The 20,713-nt window shown below is 55.2% G+C and overlaps 5 protein-coding genes across 5 annotated transcripts; 2 read left to right on the top strand and 3 right to left on the bottom strand.

Moving 5' to 3' along the window:
* Window positions 1–2,287: 2,287 nt before the first annotated feature.
* COL26b_011361 (uncharacterized protein) lies at window positions 2,288–3,233 on the bottom strand (the record flags this gene model as incomplete). Its single annotated transcript, XM_053184032.1, has 2 exons — window positions 2,288–2,705; window positions 2,776–3,233. The coding sequence occupies 2 exons, from the start codon at window positions 3,231–3,233 to the stop codon at window positions 2,288–2,290; spliced, it is 876 nt and encodes a 291-aa protein (XP_053032005.1).
* Window positions 3,234–7,658: 4,425 nt separating this feature from the next.
* Window positions 7,659–9,696, bottom strand: COL26b_011360 (uncharacterized protein; the record flags this gene model as incomplete). Its single annotated transcript, XM_053184031.1, has 4 exons — window positions 7,659–7,719; window positions 7,775–8,288; window positions 8,338–9,385; window positions 9,442–9,696. The coding sequence occupies 4 exons, from the start codon at window positions 9,694–9,696 to the stop codon at window positions 7,659–7,661; spliced, it is 1,878 nt and encodes a 625-aa protein (XP_053032004.1).
* Window positions 9,697–10,972: 1,276 nt separating this feature from the next.
* Window positions 10,973–11,551, top strand: COL26b_011359 (uncharacterized protein; the record flags this gene model as incomplete). The annotated part of the gene is made up of 3 exons (XM_053184030.1): window positions 10,973–11,006; window positions 11,042–11,263; window positions 11,316–11,551. 3 exons carry the CDS (start codon window positions 10,973–10,975, stop codon window positions 11,549–11,551), a joined length of 492 nt encoding a protein of 163 aa, XP_053032003.1.
* A 742-nt stretch (window positions 11,552–12,293) lies between these two features.
* CPR6 (peptidyl-prolyl cis-trans isomerase cpr6) lies at window positions 12,294–13,476 on the top strand (the record flags this gene model as incomplete). The annotated part of the gene is made up of 2 exons (XM_053184029.1): window positions 12,294–12,651; window positions 12,716–13,476. 2 exons carry the CDS (start codon window positions 12,294–12,296, stop codon window positions 13,474–13,476), a joined length of 1,119 nt encoding a protein of 372 aa, XP_053032002.1.
* A 914-nt stretch (window positions 13,477–14,390) lies between these two features.
* COL26b_011357 (uncharacterized protein) lies at window positions 14,391–18,197 on the bottom strand (the record flags this gene model as incomplete). The annotated part of the gene is made up of 2 exons (XM_053184028.1): window positions 14,391–17,569; window positions 17,810–18,197. 2 exons carry the CDS (start codon window positions 18,195–18,197, stop codon window positions 14,391–14,393), a joined length of 3,567 nt encoding a protein of 1,188 aa, XP_053032001.1.
* Window positions 18,198–20,713: the final 2,516 nt, after the last annotated feature.

The raw sequence follows: 20,713 nt of genomic DNA, 5'->3' as shown, positions 1-20,713 counted from the left end.
GGTGTACCGTAGTGGCTGAGCCCCTTCCTCCTCCTTCACCCCCCGTCACACGGCCCAAAAAGGGAAACACATAACAATCTCTCGTCAGATGCTTAAGACGCGGTACTGGTGAAATTAAAGCTTCTGAAACGGCGAAAAACACAGTACAGCCTTTTTGCGTGCGATTCCTTCCGCGACGGAAGCGAGGCCGTTTCTGGCGTTTTTGGCTAATGGAGGGGGGAGTGGGTGTGTGTTGTACAGAACATGGGCTCATCTCGAGAGTCTCTCTGTCTTGCTTAGCCTCTCCCGCTCCCGCCACCCCATGTTCCTTCCTTCCTCGCGCTTGCCTGTCAACGAGCGTGCTGCATATGCCCGATCTGGGGCATCTGTGTGATGCGGTGTGGTGTCGCTAGGGCGGGTTGCGGTGCAGGTATGTCATTGAGAATGCTCATATGTATTTTCCCAAACAGGGGTATCTCTCTATTATTACCAAGTATTGCTTTCTCCTCCTCTTATTTGTATGTCTGCCGTCGAATCATAGAAATCGTTAATGTACACGGCTATTTGCAGCAACAGCCCATGGACAACCCATGGTTGCTGTAATAGCCGTTGTCGTAAAGAAGAAGAAAAAAATCTCCTCTCCCCCAGGACAAGGGGTGTGAAAGCCTGAAGAAGGTAAGCCGTCATCGTATCCGTGAGGATGATGATGATGATGACTGATGAACTGCACCCCTCCCTGGCCGCCCCACAGGGCTCCGCCGAATGCGAGGGACACGGAAACAAAAAAGGTCCCTTCGCAGCCCCACATTAAAAACGATAGAGACAACCCTTTCCGCCAGTGTCTTCTCATCATCCCGAATATGCCTTGCGCCACACATATGCAAGAGCCTTTCAAACCACCACCCTGTCGTAGCAGATGGACAATCCATCATCCCCAATTCCCAAGGAATGGAACAGAGTACAGAATCAGGAACCAAACATGGGCAGAATAGGGTGAGCAAAATCGAAACACAGCCCCCGCCGCCATGCAGAAACACCACACAGGAAACAAAAGACAAAAGTGACCGAACACCGAGGACCTCTCCCAACCACCCTCACCCCTCATCCTGTGCTACTGCAGCTCCGCTCTGCCTGCATCTTCAGATGTGGGTGTGCGCAAAGCCACACAGCCTGCGTGGAACTCTTCTCGAAGCCTTCCCAGTCGGGTAAGGCTCGACATGCCGACGTCGACACGCAGCGAAGACCACCAACACCTTCCCCTCGCAGCACCACTTCGTACTCCCAGAATTCCGTTCGTCTCTCACCTCTGGGTCGTACACACACACCTATACACACCCTCCCCCATGCCTTCCCGCTCCACATGACTGCCCGAGAAGAAACATGTTCCCATGCAAGAGGGCCACAGCGCCAATCGCATCTAGACTCAAAAGGTGAAAACTCCAACCATTCAAACAGTTTAAACGGCCTAGGCAAGGCACCTTTGGGTCCAACCAGCAGGCAGGCAGGAAGAAGCGACCGGGGGCCTTTTGGTTCGGAGTCTGACGCCGCCGCCGACTCATAGCTCGACTGACAGCTGTTGCCGCCGCCGGTCCACCAGTTCCGAGGAGAGAGGCCACCACGACCGACTCCGTGATTGGCCACCTTGGCCTATCCGCAGCGAACCACCGGGCCCTGGTGAGAAAACTTGCGAACGCACGGGTTGGCCCCAGACGTCATGATTTCTCGTCGCTGAGCTCGCAGAAGCGGCAGGACGAGAGAGGGAGTCTGATAGAGCTGTGTCTGTGTGCGCATGCCATGGTGGTGTTCGCTGGCCCGCGGGACCTCAGCCGCACTTTTGTAAGTTTGCTCAAAGTCCAATGAGAAAATTCCCGTTCGAATGAGTCGGCGTGGTCAGAGTCGTGTCGGGCAACGGACCCCGGAGGGCATCCTTGGGGTGGCAGAGGCAAGGTCCAAGATGTGCGGAAAGAACAACACATCCACCACCACTTGATCGCGCGCGCGCACACGCCCCCCCGGAAACCTGGTTTCGTCTTCTCATGTCCCTTCCTCCGTAACCCGTTCGCGAACGTCGGTCGACACCATGTGGGGTATGTATGCTTCTTGCAGGTTCATCATTGCTGCGCACTCTAGGCATCAGCATGTCCACCCAATGAGAAGTCCACTCTGCAAAGAGGCGCAGCCGGCGTAGCAGCTTTCTCTTGTGTGTCTCTTCCCTTGACCGCAGCTTCGTCTCCATTGTCGCGACTCGACTCGAATCGACTCGAGGAGCTTCGAGGTCGACAGCTCCGGGGAATGCTCGAGCGCGAGCTCAATGCCAACCTCTGGCTCGCTTGCGCTTGTCTTCGCACGGGTTCTTGCATTTGGGGCAGACATGGTCGGGGTACGAATTGACGTCGACCCTGATCAGACACTTTGAGCACCGCCACCACCGGGACGACAGATTACGGCCCTGGAGCCAGCTGTCATCCACGTGCGTGCCCCGCTTGAAGATGTCCTCGTTGTGATAGTCTCGCAAGTGATCGCGGAAGTGGTCTCGTCGTCCGAACGGTTCGTTCTTCCTCGAACACTTGGGATAATCGCACTTGTGAGCCTCCTTCTTGGACGGGTCCTGGTGCACTTGTCTGTAGTGTCTCTCGAGGTCTGCCTTCCTCTTGAACGGGTTCGCGGTACAGCCGGCTTCCAGGCAGGGAAACTTGTAGTCTACCACCTCTTGCTGTTCTTGTCCTCTGCAGTTTTTCACAGCCTTGTTAGCTTCAATCCGTGTTGGGGAAAGCGGCCTCCCTGTCGTCTACTCACCCCTGGTGAGGTATCACCGCTGGATACTGCCCTGCAGGAACGAATCGTGGTTTCATCTGCCAGTAACCTCCATCCTCGGTGGGGACGTAGTCATATTTTGACCAGTCGACGTCGCCATAGTAGGAATCCGTCGTCTGCTGCGCCGAAGAGGACGCGGCGGTGGCGTAGTCGTCGCCGTAATAACCGCCGGTGTCCTCGCCGTAGTACGACGCATAGCTGTTGTCCGTCGGGGAGTGGCTCATGTTCGTCGTGTGGTAAGCGTAGGACATGCCTGGCGATCCAGGCGAGCCGTAGGAGGACGGTGTGAGGGGCTCTCTGCTTGAGCTGGTGTCGGACAGCTGTCTAACGAGCGCCGGTGCCTCTAGGAACGTGGGAGATTCAAGGAAGTCTCCTCCCGCCGACACTGGAGACGTTGCGTTAACATAATAGCTCGCGCCGCGGTAGTATTGGCTGCCCATTGTGTGATGGGTGAACAACTGTCGTGCTGTCTAAACCGTTTTGTATCCCGGTCTGTGGATAGCAGTTCAGTAAGGAGAGGGTCGCCCTTGTCAAGGTGAATTGGGAAGTAAAGGATAGCATGTGGTCGAGGGGAGGTTGGCCCGGAAGTAAACTTGCTGGGGGGTATTGAAGTAGAAATCAGTGATGACTTACACAATCAGACGCCGCTACGGGTTGGTCGTGGGGGTCTGACTTCAGATGGATGCAAGCGTGGCGTGCAAGCAGCTTCCCATCTGAAAAGCTTAAAAGTTGGTTGGTTGACGTCCGAGTTGTTTCTGGCCGCCTCGGGGGGATGTTTACGTTTTGGTAAGGAGTGTGGGTGGTTCTTTCTTTTATCTCAAACTAGACAGATCGACCTTTTGGCTCGGGGAGCTTGATGTTTGGCTTTTGGAAGGATTGAACAGTTGGAATGTGTGAAGTGATTACAAACAACGGATACACGAGTCGGGGTGGGAAACGGGTGGTTCAAGTATTACGGACACGAAGGCAAGGCAAGGCCAAGTTCACCGCCATGCTCGATGAAGGAATACGTCAACCTCGAGCGGCACGGCTAGGTAGAGAGACACGAGATGTGGCAGCAGAAGTAGCGGAATGGAGTCATGGTTGTCCACCCGGCGCACATGGCTTCATCTCCGTAAGACGGCCTTGGGTCCCCCCTTGGTCTTGGCTAATGGGGAGCCTCATAAGGGCGCAAAGTTGACCCTGGGCCTGTGCCGTGTAGGGTCGAGATGGATTAAGTTATGTGCCTAGGCGGCGCGAGGCGAGGAGACAACTGCAGGTGCTGGGGACCTTGGGACCCTCCACACACAAGTTGAAGCTCTCAGAGGCGGTCCTCGGTGAGTGACATACTTCTAGAAAGGGGCTTAGAAGCCGCCAGCCACCCAGTCGATGGATTCAACGCGCGAAGACATGCATGTACTAGCAGCTGGCACGTCGACGTATTGGCAACATGTGTAGACAAGGTCAGCTCAGACCCGCCGCACTCCCCCCGTACCCATGACGATTTGTGGATGTGCGAGCAGCGTCCTATCACTAGACAGGGCTGGCGGGGGAATAAGGTGTCGGGACGTGCAGGGAAGGGGGCCTCAACGGCCGTTTACATGGACATCTTGTCGGAAGGGGGTCGACTTGAGGAGACTTGCGGGCTGGGCAGTCAGCTCTGAGAAACGCTGGGTTGATGCTCATTGGCAAAGATACTAACGACCCAAGACATGTCTGGTAGACCCAAAAGATAAACCGGGGCAGGGTAAGGGCTATTACGGAAATGTTTCTGGCGGTCGGTTTGGACGGCACGAAGAGTCGAGGAGTCGAGACAGGGTCAAGACAAGGACAAGGTCAGTCAACCCGGAGTTGGGGACAGCATGTACTGCGTTTTAGGCTTGTTCTTGTTGGTAGGGGTGGTGGACTGGACTGGTGGTGGTGTATGCAGTCACGTATGGAGAAGTATGGTGCAAGGTACCTTGTTTTAGCTCAAGTAGGTACTCCTGCTCTGTTTGTATCCATAGAGCAGGGTAAAAGAAGGTAAGTGGTAAGGTAGGCTTGGTATGTTCTTGTCGTGTTGTTGGTGGTGTGCGGTGGTGGTCCCTAGGCAAGGGGTCGTTTGTGTCTAGCTCGAGCGTGAGAGACCAGTAAGGGCAGTGTCGACTAGAAAAACAGGGGCGAGATATGTCATGGCAATGCTCAGTTTTATCGCTCATTGGAACGAGTGAGCAGACGGGGGGCTCGGGGCGGACTTGGCAGAAATGCGATGCGGCTGTCGAGTTGAGATAGAGGTGAAGATCGGAATCGCGGAGGAGGCTTGACTCGAAGAGTAACACACTATGTCGTTGCCTGGCCGGGCCCCGCACTGCCACACTAGTGGCCCCGTGCACGCTTGCAGTCCTTGCAGCCCAGGGTCCAACATGCTGAAGTGGAATCAGCCGAGAGACAATGGTACCGCAAATCACGAACCGCTCACTGGCCATCCGTACTATGCAGTAATAAGGCAGGTGAGGCCATGACCCGGTGGCAGCAGCATGCGCTGCGAGCATGCGTCTGGCTGCCGAGCCCAGGCATGAGCAAGCGTCAAAAGAGGCACGGTCAGGTAGCGACGCGAACACGCTTCGTACCTCGGTTGACGCTTCCATGCCCCATGTCCTCGAGATGGACTCAACGCTCACGATCCAAAGGTATGACTGGTCGGCCGAATGGCTGACTGGGCTGCGCAGTTGCAGTGCAACCACCGTCAGGATGTCTGTTCTGCCTTCGGGGGCCAATCCGCTGGATCCGCCGCAGAGCTGCATGACTGCCCACCTGAATAGCCTGAGAGACCCAGATGGGCCAAAGTCAGCAGGCGAGTGAGATGCAATGAAGACGAACTCTGGACCTCTTCCGGCCTACTTGCCCGGCCAGATTGCCCACTCTGACAATCTCAAGCGGTCCGTCCTGGACAGCAGGTTCCACGGACGGTAATGGCCACGGTGGCCGATGACGGTCTACGACTGGGGCTGCGGTTGTGCACCTTCTCGCATTTTGCGGTGTCTGCCCGTCTTTTCGACTCATCCTGCTCGCCTTCGTCGCCGAGACGATGCATTTTGGCATTGGGTCAGCTGTCTCCGAGGAAATGGGTTGCGCCGTCGCTGTTTGCGACAGAAATGCAAAGAAGGGTCGCCCCCCTGGCAGGCCGAATGGGGAAAAAGATACGGCGGGCCTGCGGAGTGCCTCAGCGGTCGAGCTGACAGGCGAAGGGGATGTGATGTGCCGCGATGCAGTGCGGGCGATTGACTCGGTGAAGCTAAGTGACGAAGCGAAGCGCTCTCCATCGCTCGCCCTCAATGCCAATGGGTGCCTGCCGGTTGGTTCACCACAAAAGCGCGCAACACAGAGAGGCGACATTGGCACACGAGATCCATCCCTGATGGAGACATTGTTCGGACGAGCCATTTTCTGGAAGACGCAAAGAATGTTCTTCTGCAGCAAGCTCGGGGCGATTCGAGGGGAGACATCGTCTCGAGGCGGTGGGTTCCAACGAGCTTGTCACCTCCGCCAACTGCAAGAGAATGTCATGTGTGGCCAAAATGGAGTCTAGGCTCGGTCATGATCAGAGGGTAAGGTCCTCAGGTCGTCCAATGTGCCCGCCTTGTACGGCCCCCTCCTGGGTTGGACCCGACCGCTGTGCAGCTGTCATAGTGGGGCCTCTCTTGCCTTCTAGAAAACTTCCATCGCTTAACGCACCTTAATGGTACCTAGATGATGACCTGGGTGACCTGCGTATCGTTCCGCGGGCCCCACGACATTGCCCACTCCGACTCCATCCCCTGCCACCACAACCATCACTACCACCACCAACACGAACTGCATTTACTCTGTTCTGTTTTGTACTGACTGCCTGCCTGGCTTTTCCCTTGTGCCTACTTAACCGCTTTAGGCACCTGACCTCACCTTATCTACATTGCCCGACCTTACCTAACCTCCAAAATGCGATGCACCTCCTCCCCTGCTGACGACTACCTTACGTTGCTGCTCTTCCCTGCAGCTACCTACCTACTTACCTAGAAACCTGCCTAGCTACATACCGCCATCGTTCTTGCTTAAACTTAACTGGCTGCCTACGCTCAACCACTCATCTGCGTCCAAGCCGACTTCCTACCTGGAGCTTCTACGCCCGGCTTATGATATGACATGGTGGCGGAGCGTCTTTATTGCAGACGGCAACGGCTTCGCTGGCCCTGTCGTCGTCTCTCACTGTAACCATCTGTGGTCATTTTTGCCTCGAAAGAGACGATTATGGGGTCATTCGGTAACCTGCAACCGAGCAACCGAGAAACACACACATCATCGAGGCTGAGCAGCCGCGTATGGCCCCAGACACCATTTGTTGTTGTTGTTGTGTGTGGCTGCTTTACGGGTAAACGCGACTGTGCCGTTGTGATGTGCAGCACCATCTAGAACTACCTTACTAGTGGCTGCTGCCAAGTTTCAACCTAAACCCAGCATCAACCGCAGTCATCGATATGTGTAACCATGACGCTCCCCCTCAACAACCAAGCATTCTCTGCCATTGGGCAATTGCGGACATAGATCGCCCGAGGCAAGAGCACAAGTCGGGTATCACCATGAGCATACTTGCAACCGCCAAGGGCAAAAGCCCCATCTGGGGTCACGCGGCGGTGGCGGTGCATTTCTTCTTCCATGTGCAAAGGTAGTATTCATCAGGCGGCCTATCGCCTAACCTTGAATGACCAGTCAGTAGTCAGTGTACTCAACAAAGATTGGGCCAGATCAGCCCTGGCCGTATGTTTCCGCAAAACGAGGCAAACGCCATTCCTCCCCGATACCAGAGGCTCGAGAAACCCATCCCAATCCGGGGCTACGCCTGGTAATACCGTGTGAACAATGCCACCTATTCATACATCGTCCTCGAGGAACTTGTAGGCGAACTTGAAGTCCGCTTTTCTACGGTTCATCCTGCGCGAGTCGTTAGTACTGGCTCTGGTTTCTGTCGTCCCCAAGAAAGACTTACCATGTGCTCTCATAGTCGAAGAACCGGTATGTGCCTTGCTCAAACTCCTCCGTAATGTTCTTCGGTTCCTCATGGCGCTGGAACCAGGTTTGGTACTGCTTATGAAACCGCCAACTCTGATCCTTCAGCGCCTTGGCCGCCAGGTATTGTTGGGGCGTGCCTTGCTTGTAGTAGAAGACGTAGAATAGAGTGTCAGGATCGATGCGCTGGTACAGACGCGGGTCCTCGAATAGCGGAAGAGGCTCCGAAGGGAAGCCGGTTCCTGACGACGAAATGCGCACGTCGGGGCGGTAGGTCCGCGGTACATCCGTGTCCATAATGTCGGGGCACATGGCCTGCGATGCCTGGAGCATGCGCTGTGTGGTCGCTGAGGTGTAGGAAGGCGGGCGCTTGCGTGACGTCTCGAACGACTCGACGAGGTCTTGGAGAGAAGCGGGAAGGTGGTATATCGACTCCTCTTCTTCTTCCTCCACGACAGGCTTGACACCGTTGGCGGCGCCGTTCGTTTGAGCAGCTATAGATGTTCAGCATATGAAGTCGACTGCAATTCCGTGGCAGCTTACCCTTGGCAGCTTCCGCCGCCTCCGCCGCGGCTTGGTTCTTGGCTGCCCGCTTTTCCGCTTTGCTCGGAGTGGGCATTGCCTTTGCGCTGGTTGCGGGGGCCTCGCTCGTGCTTGCTGACGGTACCGTTGGCTGCTTGATTTCAGGCTCTTTCGCAGCGACTGGGTGTGCGGATGTCGTTGCTGGAGAGTTTGATACGCTCGTCTTGGCCTGCGCTGGACTGGCAATGGCGACGGGTTGGGCGCCTGGTGGAGGTGGCAACGGGGAGATTCCAATCTTGTCTGACGCCGCTGCTGCCGCCGCCGCAGACGCGTACTTGAGGCCTTCTGCAGGTCTTGCGGGAACAGATGCTGGCTTCATGACGGGGCCGCTCGAGTTGCCGTTGCTGATAGTCGCTAATGGCGTATGCAGCGTTGCCAGCGCCGGTAAGGGGGACTTGGATTGCGCACTCGACCTCCGTCCCGACGCAGATACCTCTGCCACTGCCTTTGGCTTTGCGCTTGGAGGCTTGATGATCTCGGGCTCCGGTGTTGGCTCCTCTGCTTGCGACTGGGCGTCTTGCGACGATCCCTTGTCACCATCCTGAGGCATGCCGTACACGCCCTCCTCCTCGTCCAAGTTCAAGTCATCGTACATCTCGTCGTCCTCGATATAGTCGTCGTTCATGCCATCTGAAACGTAATAGCGGATCAATTCCTCGAGGTCGGTCACTTGATCCGTATCCACGCCACCGTTCTCGAGGGATCTCCGAATTAGCTCAAGTTTGCTCTGATGCCATTTATGGCGCTCAATGATGCGCTCGATCTCGGCGATGCGCTCGGCCTTGGCAGACTGGTTCTTGCCCTTCTTCATGGTGGCTTGTATCGACTCACTCTCGGCTTCGAGGGTCTCGATCTGTTGTTCCAGCTCGTCGACCATGCTGCTCAGGAAATCGCTTGCCTCTGCCTTGGCCTGTTCTTGTGGGTCGAGTTTCGCTGAAGAGGCCAACCCTTCCTTGGAGTATGCCTTAGTCTTCATGGCCTTCTCGACGGCCTTGAACTTCTCCATTTGCTGCGAGAGAGTTAGCAGAGCCACGGAAGGCTACCGCGGGATCATGGGCCACCGACCGTCTCGATCAAGCGACGGTGTTCCAGTAAAGGAGCCTTGTCCTTGATGTCGTTGCTTGCGGCCCATGTCTTGATCTGATCTCGTAGACGCTGGAGCTTCTTGATTTCACGCTTGAGGTTGTCCTCCAGCTTCTCCTTCTGAGAAATGTTATTCGATTGCTCGATTTTCTCGTAGATGGCCTCGAACTCGGCGACGCCTTCGGCCACCTTCTTGAAGCACTTGTCGACTTCTTGTTGCAGTTTTCGTGCCGCCATGGTGCCTGATTGTGTGTGTATCAGGGATGGAGATCGTTCGTCCGGCTTGGAGTTTCGGTATCGACTGATTGGGGGGGTCAGGTATGGTTGTGGTGATTGATGGCGATGATGACGGCTTCGGATCGGAGCTCAGGCTCGTCTGATGCGCTATCGATGTGCCGATGGGCGGAGAGTGGGTGGTGATGAGGTTTTGTGTCCCTCGAATGACGACTACTGCGCCGAAAAATACCGGCGATCGGTGATTGCGCGATCCAAATTTGCTTGCAACAAACAGATGCGGCTGTTTGATGATTTGAGGCTGCGGAAGAAAGAACCGCCAGCTGGAGGCGTGGGTGAAAGCCGTGCGCCAAGGTGGGACGTCTGGAGGTACCTTGTTTGTGGTAGAGGGAAAGTCTGAGGTGAGAGGTAAACAAGCACCATATACTGGTGAAGTGGGGAATTTTTATTTTTGTCAGGTGGTCGTAGTATTTCAGGCACTTCTAATGACCCAAGCCGCGACTTTTAGGTGGCTCTAAAGTGATTGAGCACCCAACGTGTAACATCTGAGTTATTCTAGGTCTATCTGAAGGAAGTCGCGACTGTCCAGGTCTGCACTGTGTAGGGCGAATGATGACACGGCCCCTTTCAGCCCAGCCTGCCACTCCAGTCGCGTTCAGGGATGTGAAGACCTGCCACCAACCTGCACGCACCCTATTAAACTCCCTGTCAGCCTGTCTATCCAGGTGTCTAGCACCCAATAGCTTCAATTTCCAGCCGTCCAGTGTCTCGATTTTTGATTGCGGGCTGCTTCTATCTCTGGCCGCTCTCATTTCTATTCCCAGCAAGCATTGGGTTGCAACCCGAAGCAAACAGATCGTAGCTGTGCCCTCTGGTTTCCTTGAGGATCTAACCCCCTCCCCCTCAAATTGCCGGGCGTAAGCCAAGGCCACAAACCCCAGGACGCCTTGGTCGCTAGCCTGTCTCTCCCCTCATCAATTGCTAAAGGTACCTGAGCTGCTTTCTACGTACTGCAATCTGTACGCTTGGTTGATCGGTGGCTTCTCAACCTTCAGACGGCATTGGCTGGCTGCATGCTACTACCATCTTAGCCCCTGGGTTTTCCTCCTTGTGTTTGGCACTTTTTGACCTCATCCGGTCGACGGCTGAGGCGGTTCCACGTTCCGGTCAATCAATCAGTGTCTGAAGAGACGGATCCGCGCGTTTGAATCCTCTGCCGTTCTCAGCTCTGAAACCTATTCCCTGTTTCTGCCAAATTGCATTTACGCAGTGCTGCAAGATGAAAGGCAAGGATCCTTCCGTTATTATCCGCTGTAAGTCCAAGTATGTTGACTCTTTTTGCTTCCAGCCATCGTCCAGCGTGTGCTGTCCGCCTCGGTGACAGTGGACAAGGAGGTCATCTCCTCCATTGGCAAAGGCGTTTTGGTGCTCGCTGCCGTTGCCCCCGGTGACACGGAGAAGGAAGCAGAAGCTCTTGCAACCAAGGTGCTGAAGCTCAAGATGTGGGATGACGACGCCGGCGGCAGATGGAAGAAGAACGTCCAGGACATTTCCGGGGAAGTTCTCTGCGGTACGTCTGTCATGATGATGAATCAGCGCGCCGGCTTTCCTAACCTTTGCAGTGTCTCAATTCACACTATTCGCTAAGATTAGTAAGAACAAGCCTGACTTCCGCCTGTCGGCAGGCGCCGAGGACGCCAAGCGGCTGTATCACCACTTCTTGCAGAAGGTCCAGGCTGGTTACGCCGCAGACAAGGTCAAAGATGGGAGATTTCAGGCAATGATGGAGGTCGCTCTCGTCAACGATGGCCCCGTAACCCTGGAGCTCAACACAGACCCTGCGCCGCCGAAGCAGTGAGTACCTGCGTCTGGCACTGCATTCGGTTTCATGGTCCCTTTGGATTGTAAGTATACCCGAGGCTTGGAGCTCTTGCTCATAGATACGGGGCAAACAATAGATGGACTACTACTTGAGCTGTTAGACTTCAACTAGATGAACATACCCTTGGCTCCAGGGTTGGGCACATAGAGAGGCCACAATGCCATTTCCCAGGCATGCGAAACTGACATCTCCATGATTGAAAACTGCAGGAGCTGATTGGTAGATCGTCACCGACGCTGCCTTCCTCACAAACGACAAGCTGCTGACTGGCAAGCGCCAAACCGCCCTTCCTTTAGGTAAGGGGGTTGGCTCGGGCGTCGCTTCCCCCACTGCCGCGCAGGATTGCGGTGCAACACAGCTGCCCCGCGCCAGGTCTTCCTGGAGCTAGAAAGTTCCATCGCAACCCCACTTAGCTGTGAGCTCACTTGGGGAGAGGTATTCTTAACTTTGACTACTACCAACGCCGCATCGTCACTTTAAATCTTGCTCCTTTGACTTAATTCTGGTCACCACTCACAGTTGCGTCTGACTTTCACTTGGTTGAAGCTATCCACAGCTCAGACCAAACAGCAACCTCCAGCTAAATACCCAGAGACTGTGACAAGCTCTCTACCCCGCACCACTCGCACAGAGCGCAACGTCTCAGCCTGATCTTAGGTAGATCGAGACAACACCAGTTCATCCTTCCCACCTCACCAACACCACACAAACCGCAACCATGTCTGCCGACGAGACCAAGCAGGCGCGCTCCCGCGTCTTCTTCGACGTGACCATTGGTGGCAAGTCCGCCGGTCGCATTACCATGGAGCTCTACAACGATCTTGTCCCCAAAACTGCCGAGAACTTCCGCGCTCTCTGCACAGGAGAGAAGGGCTTGGGCAAGACCGGAAAGCCCCTCCACTACAAGGGATCTGGCTTCCACCGTGTTATCAAGCAGTTCATGATCCAGGGCGGTGACTTCACCGCCGGCAACGGAACTGGCGGCGAATCCATCTACGGCGAGAAGTTCGAGGACGAGGCCTTCCCCTTGAAGCATGAGCGCCCTTTCCTTCTTTCCATGGCAAACGCTGGACCTAGTAAGCTGCTCCGTACTTATTCAGCCCTGCCGTCGGTTTCAAAAACTAACCACCTACAACACAGATACAAACGGCTCTCAGTTCTTCATCACCACCGTCCCGACCCCCCACCTCGACAACAAGCATGTTGTCTTCGGTGAAGTCCTCAACGGCAAGTCTGTTGTCCGCCAGATCGAGAACCTCCAGACCGAGACTGGCGACAAGCCCGTCAAGGATGCCGTCATCGCCGACTGCGGTGAGCTCACCGGAGACGCTGCCTTGGCTGCCGATGTCAAGGCCCCTGATGCCATGGGTGATACCTACGAGGACTACCCCGAGGATTGCGCCTCCCCTCCCGACGCAAAGGAGACGCTCAAGATCGCCACGGCCTGCAAGGACTTTGGAAACAAGGCCTTCAAGGCCGGCGACTTCCAGACCGGTCTTGACAAGTACCAAAAGGGTCTGCGCTACCTCAACGAGGAGCCTGACCTCGACAACGAGCCCGCCGAGGTACAGGCCGAGCTCAAGGCCCTCCGCTTCTCCCTGAACAACAACTCGGCCCTGCTCAACATTAAGCTTGAGAACTGGGAGGATGCCGCCAAGACCGCCGGCTACGCCCTCGACATTGCTGGCATTAAGGATGCCGACCGCGCCAAGGCTCTGTACCGTCGCGGCTTCGCCAGCGTTCGCCTCAAGGATGACGAGAGCGCCATCAAGGACCTGGAGGAGGCTCACAAGCTTGTTCCCGAGGACAAGGTCATCCTCAATGAGCTCAACGCCGTCAAGCAGAAGGCTTCCGCCCGCGCGGCCAAGGAAAAGGCTGCGTACAAGAAGTTCTTCCAATAGAGTATGCTTATGCTCTGAAATGACGTGCACATTCGTCCACTTCGCTGATGTGACTATCGACGCATCGGAGGAGCTCTACAGCGATGAGGCTGGAAAACCGACCACAGTAGCGCCTGGATTGAGGGTTGGATCGACTAGAGCGGACAACTAGGAGCCGAGCGCGGTACGACCTAGAAAAAGAGACGATGAAGACGTGACGAATTTTGGGTCTTTGGGGCGATTAAAAACCGGGTTAATTCATTTGAATTTGGGGCGTAAAGAGACGACGGATATGGCGAAGACGAAAAGAAAAACCATAGGATTCAGGTAGATACCTCCACACAATGTTCAATATTATTTACATTACACGCACATGTTCTTGTACTGCGCATCAAGTGTCTTGCGCGCGCGTCTGGTTCGTGCGGACGAGGCAAAAAGGTATCTTCTAATCATGATGTGTCTGGGTATATTCATCGTGTCCCATGATGCGAAGGCTACCTTACACCAAGGAACCTAGCAAGCAAGAAGGGTGAAGGAAACAATCAACATCAAAAAACAACAGGGCCGAGCCTCCAACCAATGCATGGGAAGCCATTTTTGTCTTCCCTCCTTCCCGAGCGAGCAAAGCTTGCCCTGTCGGGTCAAAGAAACGCCGGGGTGGTTTCACGAATACCCATGAGAGCCCGGCTTGCCTCCCTCCCAGAGTAGTAATGCAGCAGCCATGATCGCCATCTTATACGCTCCAAATGCGCGTATCCAGATATCCTCCTCGTCGTGAGAAAAACTAAAAACGGGAGATTTTTGTGTCGTCAAAGTCCCGTGGGCTTTTGTGTTCATGTTCGTATGCGAAGAAAGTAGGCAACAAAGAAAAATAAGAGACGGCCGGTGGCCCTCAAGTGGTGTGTGTTGGTTTGTGATGCGTCCACTGATGTTGATCAGTAGCCAGTATTCCAGTTACGCTCAAAGTTCTTGCTTCGCGATACTGATGGCGACGAGTCAGGCGACTCTCCTCGAGCAAATGGCTTCATGATGCCAGACAAAATATGGCGTGTGGCTCGGCCGTTACGCTTGAGCGTCGCGAGGTGTCCTGTCGAGTGGTTCGAATGCCCAGAGTTCTGTCTCATTGAGCTCCTGTCCCGGCCACGGCGTTGCTCACGGCTTCGGGACGAAGACGTCTCCATGTACGCATCGCTGCCGGCTGATCCAGGAGGCACGAGATTGTCTTGCTCCATCCAGACCGTTGAAGCTGTAGTAGAGTTTGTTGCGGAATTGTTGTTGTGGTAGGTCGCGAATGTCATAGATTCCAGCATAGCTTGACTGTGTTCTAGTTGATCGGCGAACTCGGATGCGGATGCAGCAAGCGATGCGGTATCGTGTAGCGACCCGTCCATCTTCGCGTAGCAGATGTCTGCACGCTCTTGCAAGCTCAAGCACATCTCGTTGAAGATGAGAATGTCGTCTTCACCGCCAGCAGGTTTGGACACCTCGCCATTGCCAATAGGGTTTGCGTCAGTCCACATCTTTACCAAGGCAGCAAAGTTTCGGGCGTGGTCGATCAGATGAGGCAATGCTGGGAAACCCTCCCGAGCCGTCGGAGACAGTCTGCCGAGAATGGTGATCGGAGTCGAGTAGGATGGCCCCAGAGCGACCTTATTGCGTTCGACAGGAATAGAGCAGATGGTGTCGATGTAGTCTTTGACCGATTGGCGGTTTGAACCCAGAAACTTGTTCATCGGCTCCATCCATTCCTCCTTCTTGCCAAACGTTGAGAGATTTCCCAGCGCTTGAAGCGCTTTCGCGACGAGTGTCAGCGTTCGCTGTGCTCGCGGCCGGGGATGGTCCCGTAGCAGGCCGAAGAGCTTCGGGCTCAAGATCGCAGGGCAGATGAAGCGGAGAAAGAGAAAGCCCGAGACGCTGGTGTAAGTGACGGTTCGCAGCCAATCACCGTAGCGATCTTCGGCAACAGCACGAATGTACTTGAGGATTGACCGCAACTCTGGAGGACACTTAGTCGGCTCCCGGCAGATGCATTGCCAGACCTCTGTCGTGATCTGAATGAGGCGATTCCAATGCTCTTGGACGTTCTCCCCTGGCTTCAATTTGCTGGGGTCAACCTCACAGTCGGGGTTCATCTCGTTGATCTCATAGATCTTGGCCATCAGCATCTGCTCAAGATACTCCTTGCCTGATCTCCTCATGTGGAACTCGAGAGCTTGTGTCAGCAAGGTGTTGCCTCTGAAGAGTAGGTTGGCCTCCCCTGCTAACGACTTGCCCATGTCACGCAAAACCTGTTCTCTACCGTTGTGGAATTCCAACGCCTCGCTGGACTTGAGCCTGCTGCTGTATCGGTACTTTTTCATTTGGTTTTGTGTGCCTCCGATACCATCGATTTCATCCTCTACCAGCGTCTGAAGCCACTCATTCGCATGATTGGACACCTGGAAGATGTTGAGGAAGATTTCCGAGAGGCGTCTGAGATTTCCGGGAAGGGCATCAGCAATCTGGGCAGTCAGACCAGACGGAAAGCTGTGGAGAAGAGTTGATAACGCCTGGTACTCCTTGGAGTGAAGTACCACGAGCTCTTCATGCTGAAGTTTGACGAGCATCGTACCAACGACTTGCTGTCGCTCATCGTAAATGTCGAGCCACCTTTCGAGATCTTTGCCAGGCTCCACTTGGTCGAGAGGGATGTCAACCGAACCGCATAGAACCTCCGTCAGATTGCCCGTCTTCGGCAATCCAAGTGATGCTTGCAGCTGATGGCTCCAGCTTTCAAGGTTCCCATCGACTCTCTTCAGGACAATAGAGAGAAACGGCATCATCGGGGGGAGATCTGAGAACTGGTAGTCTTCTCTCCAGAAAGGGTTCTTTGTGCCTGTCTTGATTGTTGACCGAGCTCGAACCTCGCCATCTAGGATGACCTCTGTGAGATAGTTACCAATCAGTGGATCAGCATCCCTAGACTGCCGGTCGACGAAGCTGCCAACATCTGGTGACATAATTCTTGGCTTCAGCTTGGCCTCTGTAACCCTCAGACTAATCGTCTTTTCGATTCTGAAAACCTCTCCCGTAAGATCAGAATCCAAATCGGTAACCTCAACAGCGCCTTCTGCAGATGGCTCCAACAGAAAGATGTCAGGCAGTGCGAAGGCGCGCAGGAGGACGAACCAGACCTCGAAAAGCAAACGATTCTCCAATGCGATATAGACGGGTCGGAAAATGGAGAGTTGGGTGGATATCGTGGAGTAATGGGGGAAGATGCCGATGCAGTATTCTTCGTCGAGAACAGATCTGTCCAGCTGTTGAATGGCGCATCTCGACAGCTGAGAGAGCTCTACCACAGCAATGACAGCATCACCATCGTTCGTGGTAAGCCTGATCTCGCCATTCTCCTGGAGTAGGCAGGAAACGACCCGCCATGAAGTACACGGCGATCTCAAGTCCCTGGTAGAGGGTCTTTTGACAATAGCCCTTGGAGAGCTAGCCAGTCCCTTATCCCATAGCCGGACCTGGCCAACTTTGATGAGTGCATTGGTCGTTTTTGGTGTTCCGTTCTCAGAGCCGCGCCTCCTAACTGCTGGTCTTAATTGGGTAGGGGTTGGGTTTCGGTTCGCATTGGAGAGCTTGACTTTAGGTGGCCGCATTTGCTGCCAGCATAACAACGCAGCCAGCCACAGATCTCGCTCCTCCGCGAGGAGTGGGTGTATTAGTAGATCCACAGGTGGCTGTGTGTTAGACGAAATCTCCAAGCACTTCTTGCCTTCAGGCAGCTCGGTGGGGGAGATGCGACACCCTCGCAGATCTGACACCAGGGGGACGTGGAATGGCCCATCGTTACCTGAGTCAAACATCAGGGATCCCTTCTCCTCATCAACGTAGGCGACTCCGATTTGCCAATGGCCTGATGTTTCGGTTCTGAACTCGATATCGCCTCTCATTCGACCACACAGGTTCTTCATCAACAGTAAAATGTTGTTCGCGTTTTCAGTCGGCACAGGGACAGGTAGTGAGTCCACTGAAGGTGTCGTGGCAGGAGGCGAAGTAGGACGTGAGGATTGCCGCTTGATCAGTCGCTTGCTTGACGATTTCTTTTCTCTCAAGCTGTTTGTGGCGCCTGCGGGTATCTCGGAATGGCGAGCGGGTATCACTGAAGGAAAACCCAAGGATTCAATGGGCGGCGGCGGCGAACGGGCATCGTCATAGAGCGGTTGTGACCCGGATGAAGAGAAAGACCCTAAGCGTGGCCGACCTGGGCCCTCCCTGGCCGTCGCATTCAGGAACTGCTGTCTCAATGCCCCGTCCATGGTGTGTGTTCTCGGCCGAAAGGTGTTGGGCTGCCTTAAAGGGGGGCTACTTGAATTCTGGTACGAGTCTCCGCCGTACTGGTCATTGAACACCACACCCTGCCGTCTTTGGAAGTCTCCGGGTATGGATCTCGGAGAGGTTTGAGGGGAGGTCGAGGTGAAGCCGCTGCGGGCTGAGTGTAAGCTGGCAGCCGGATCGAAGACGGAGCTGGCGGACACTGCCGGAGAGACCTCGGGGTGGTGGTACTCCGGTGTCACGGCGCGAATAGTCGGGTTCGGCGGCAGGTTGGAGCGGAAGGATGTGCGCAGGTTGTTGATCGAAGCGCGTTCCATGCCGCGGGAGGACGAGTCGGCAGCCAAAGTCTGACTTTGGGTTTGGGGCCACTCGAGACGCGGCGTAACGTTGTGACCACCGTTGTGGTAGGTTCGTCCATCCATTCCCGGTGGTGCCATGCTCATTCCATGATTTGTCCTCATTTGGGGACTGCCCGCATCTGACGTTCAGGAACTGTTTGTGCGTCTCGATATGCTGCTGTCTCTCCCAAGAACTGCACCTGGACGTCCCACGACGTCTTGTTTCCCGAAATCCCTATCCTGCACGCTTCTTATGTCCTCGAGCAATCAGCTGCTGGCCGATTCGGGTCTGCTTTCGGGGCTGATGTGTATGCCGCCACACAGCAGTAAGCATAATAGTTGCTGGCCGGTCGCCCAGAAGCTCGTGAACGGGTCTCACGGCGCGGAGAGTCTCGTCGCAAACGCAGCGTATCGGAGGTGACGTTGGTTGTCGCTGGGACACAGACTCTCAGCTACGAAAGTGAGATGGTGGTGCGCAGCAAGAGACCTTCGATAGTTTCGGGGGGAACTTCAAAGTGCGACGCGGTGTGGTGGCAACCGTTAAGCCAGGCCAGGGCAAGGCAAAGAGCGAGCGAGCGAACGAGCGGGAGAAGTATGGATCAGCAGCGGGATGGGAGGTTGAGAGCGGGGAATTCTTGGTGGTTGATCCACAGCTTCTAAGGTGGGATGATGCAGGGTTGCAGCGAACAGCGGCCGTCCAAGATTCGAGAAGACTGGACAGTTTGGCTTCGTACGGTGTTCGGCGATGCCGCCAAAGTCAAAGTCGCACAGGCGGTGGAAGGGATTCGGGGTCGTGCCGAGAAGGGTCCTTCTGCGGGAGGGCGGCGGTGGCAGCGAACGGTAAATAAAAAATAAAAATAAAAAAAACCAGAGAGAGCTGATGCGGAGAGTGGGAGATGGCCTCGACAGGGCGGCGGCGACGTGGACGACGACGACGACAAAAACGAAGGCGGCGCAGTGTTGCGGAGTCGAGAGCACAGCACGCAGCCAGCAGCGGTATGGAGTATCCGTCAGGTGAAGGACCGACCGTAGGCAGACGAGGGGGAAAAGGGCGTTAGTTAATCGAATGAAGGCTTCGGGTGGGTTGAAGTGGTATTAATTGCTTTTTCGGTTTCCCACTTCTTTTTCCTTCGTCGCAAATTCTGAGGACCCAGAACGGAGATGGACCCGGGGACCTAAATATTATTGCTGATTAGATGTTCGGCGCAGTGGAATCGAGCACCAAGGATGTCGCTGCTTGTCGTTTGAGTACAGCGTAGCGTAGCGTAGCTACCTTGGCTACTGCTAACTGCGCAGGATGTTCGGCCAGTGTGCTGCCGCGACATGCATATTAAGGCTGTCTCAAGCACCAGGGTAGGACAGGCAATCGGGCAAGGCCTGTGGGACCACGGAGGATCAGGGCAGGGAAGATGGCGAAGACTGGGGACCAGGCTAGTTGGCAAGCGAGATATCCAATGTCAGTGGACGAAGGCCTTGCAAAGAAGCATAGGAAAAGCAAGCGACGCGCATGGATGAAGGGGGCTCGAGTGAGGTTTGTCGGCGTGGGTGTGGACAAGGGGAGGGAGAAGAGAGGGTTCGGGAGTTGAAACTGAGGTGCTCGCTCGACGAACGGGTATGTCTGCCGCAATCTTGGGATGGAGTTGGGAGTTTGGGGGCTGCGCTGCCAATTGACCAAGGGAGAGCGAGGTGGTATTCGGTACCTCGGGGAAGTTGGAGACAGGCAGACGGACGACAGGCTTCGAGATGGTTGCAAGAAGATGGAAGGGTCTGAAGGGAGGGGGAGGTGAGGAGGGGGAACTTTGGACTTACAAGATCCATCAAATCCCGAAAACACGCCCCCTATGATGCTGGTGGTGGACCGATGGCACTGCCAATAGGAGAGCAACGGCGGTGCTGCAGTGCATGCAGATAGAACGAAGCTATATCGAGCCAGCAGAGCGGAGGCTGGTGAGACAATCCCCCATACACAATAGATACGATCGATAGCTGAGGGGGCGATAAGTCGTATGCACCCTGGCGAGGGGCAAAACGTCGTCTACTTTTCCCCAACGTTGACGGGATGCTGGACTCGAATACCGAAACGGGGCGCGGCGAACTGGAGGGGACAAGCAGAGTATCGTCGGGACGTCTCGAGTAGACGGGCACGGGAGGGAAAGGAGACAGAATGGAGGCCGGCGGGAGATGGGAAAGATGGGAGAGTGAGGTGAGTGGTTGGATTCCCAGAACCAGAGTCCCTAAGGTAAGGTACGCAAGTTAGGTACGGTACGGACGGTAGAGACGGCAAGAGCGGTAAGCACGGTAAGGTAAGCAAGCAGGTAAGGGTGGTGCAGTGCAGTGCAGTGCAGTGCATCGAGAGACATGAACGTCAAGGACAGGAAAAGAGAGGACGGCAGAAGGTGCATCCCGTCCAGTCTCCCGCCTTCCATTGCCTTGGAGGTGTTTTGGGCCATGTCTTAGCACGCACCGCACCTCGCCCTAAGCAGTAAGGCTCCAGGTCCCTAGGGGACGAACGGTACTCGATACTTTGGCTCTTGCAATTAAGGGTGTTTGCCTTGGAAACGGCACTTCAGCCATCACCGCCATGTCACGCTTGTTATTAG

This window comes from Colletotrichum chrysophilum, assembly GCF_026319265.1.
Source record: "Colletotrichum chrysophilum strain AFK26 chromosome Unknown scaffold_138, whole genome shotgun sequence".
Lineage (NCBI taxonomy): Eukaryota > Fungi > Ascomycota > Sordariomycetes > Glomerellales > Glomerellaceae > Colletotrichum > Colletotrichum chrysophilum.
This window is presented reverse-complemented; position numbering and strand designations above follow the sequence as displayed.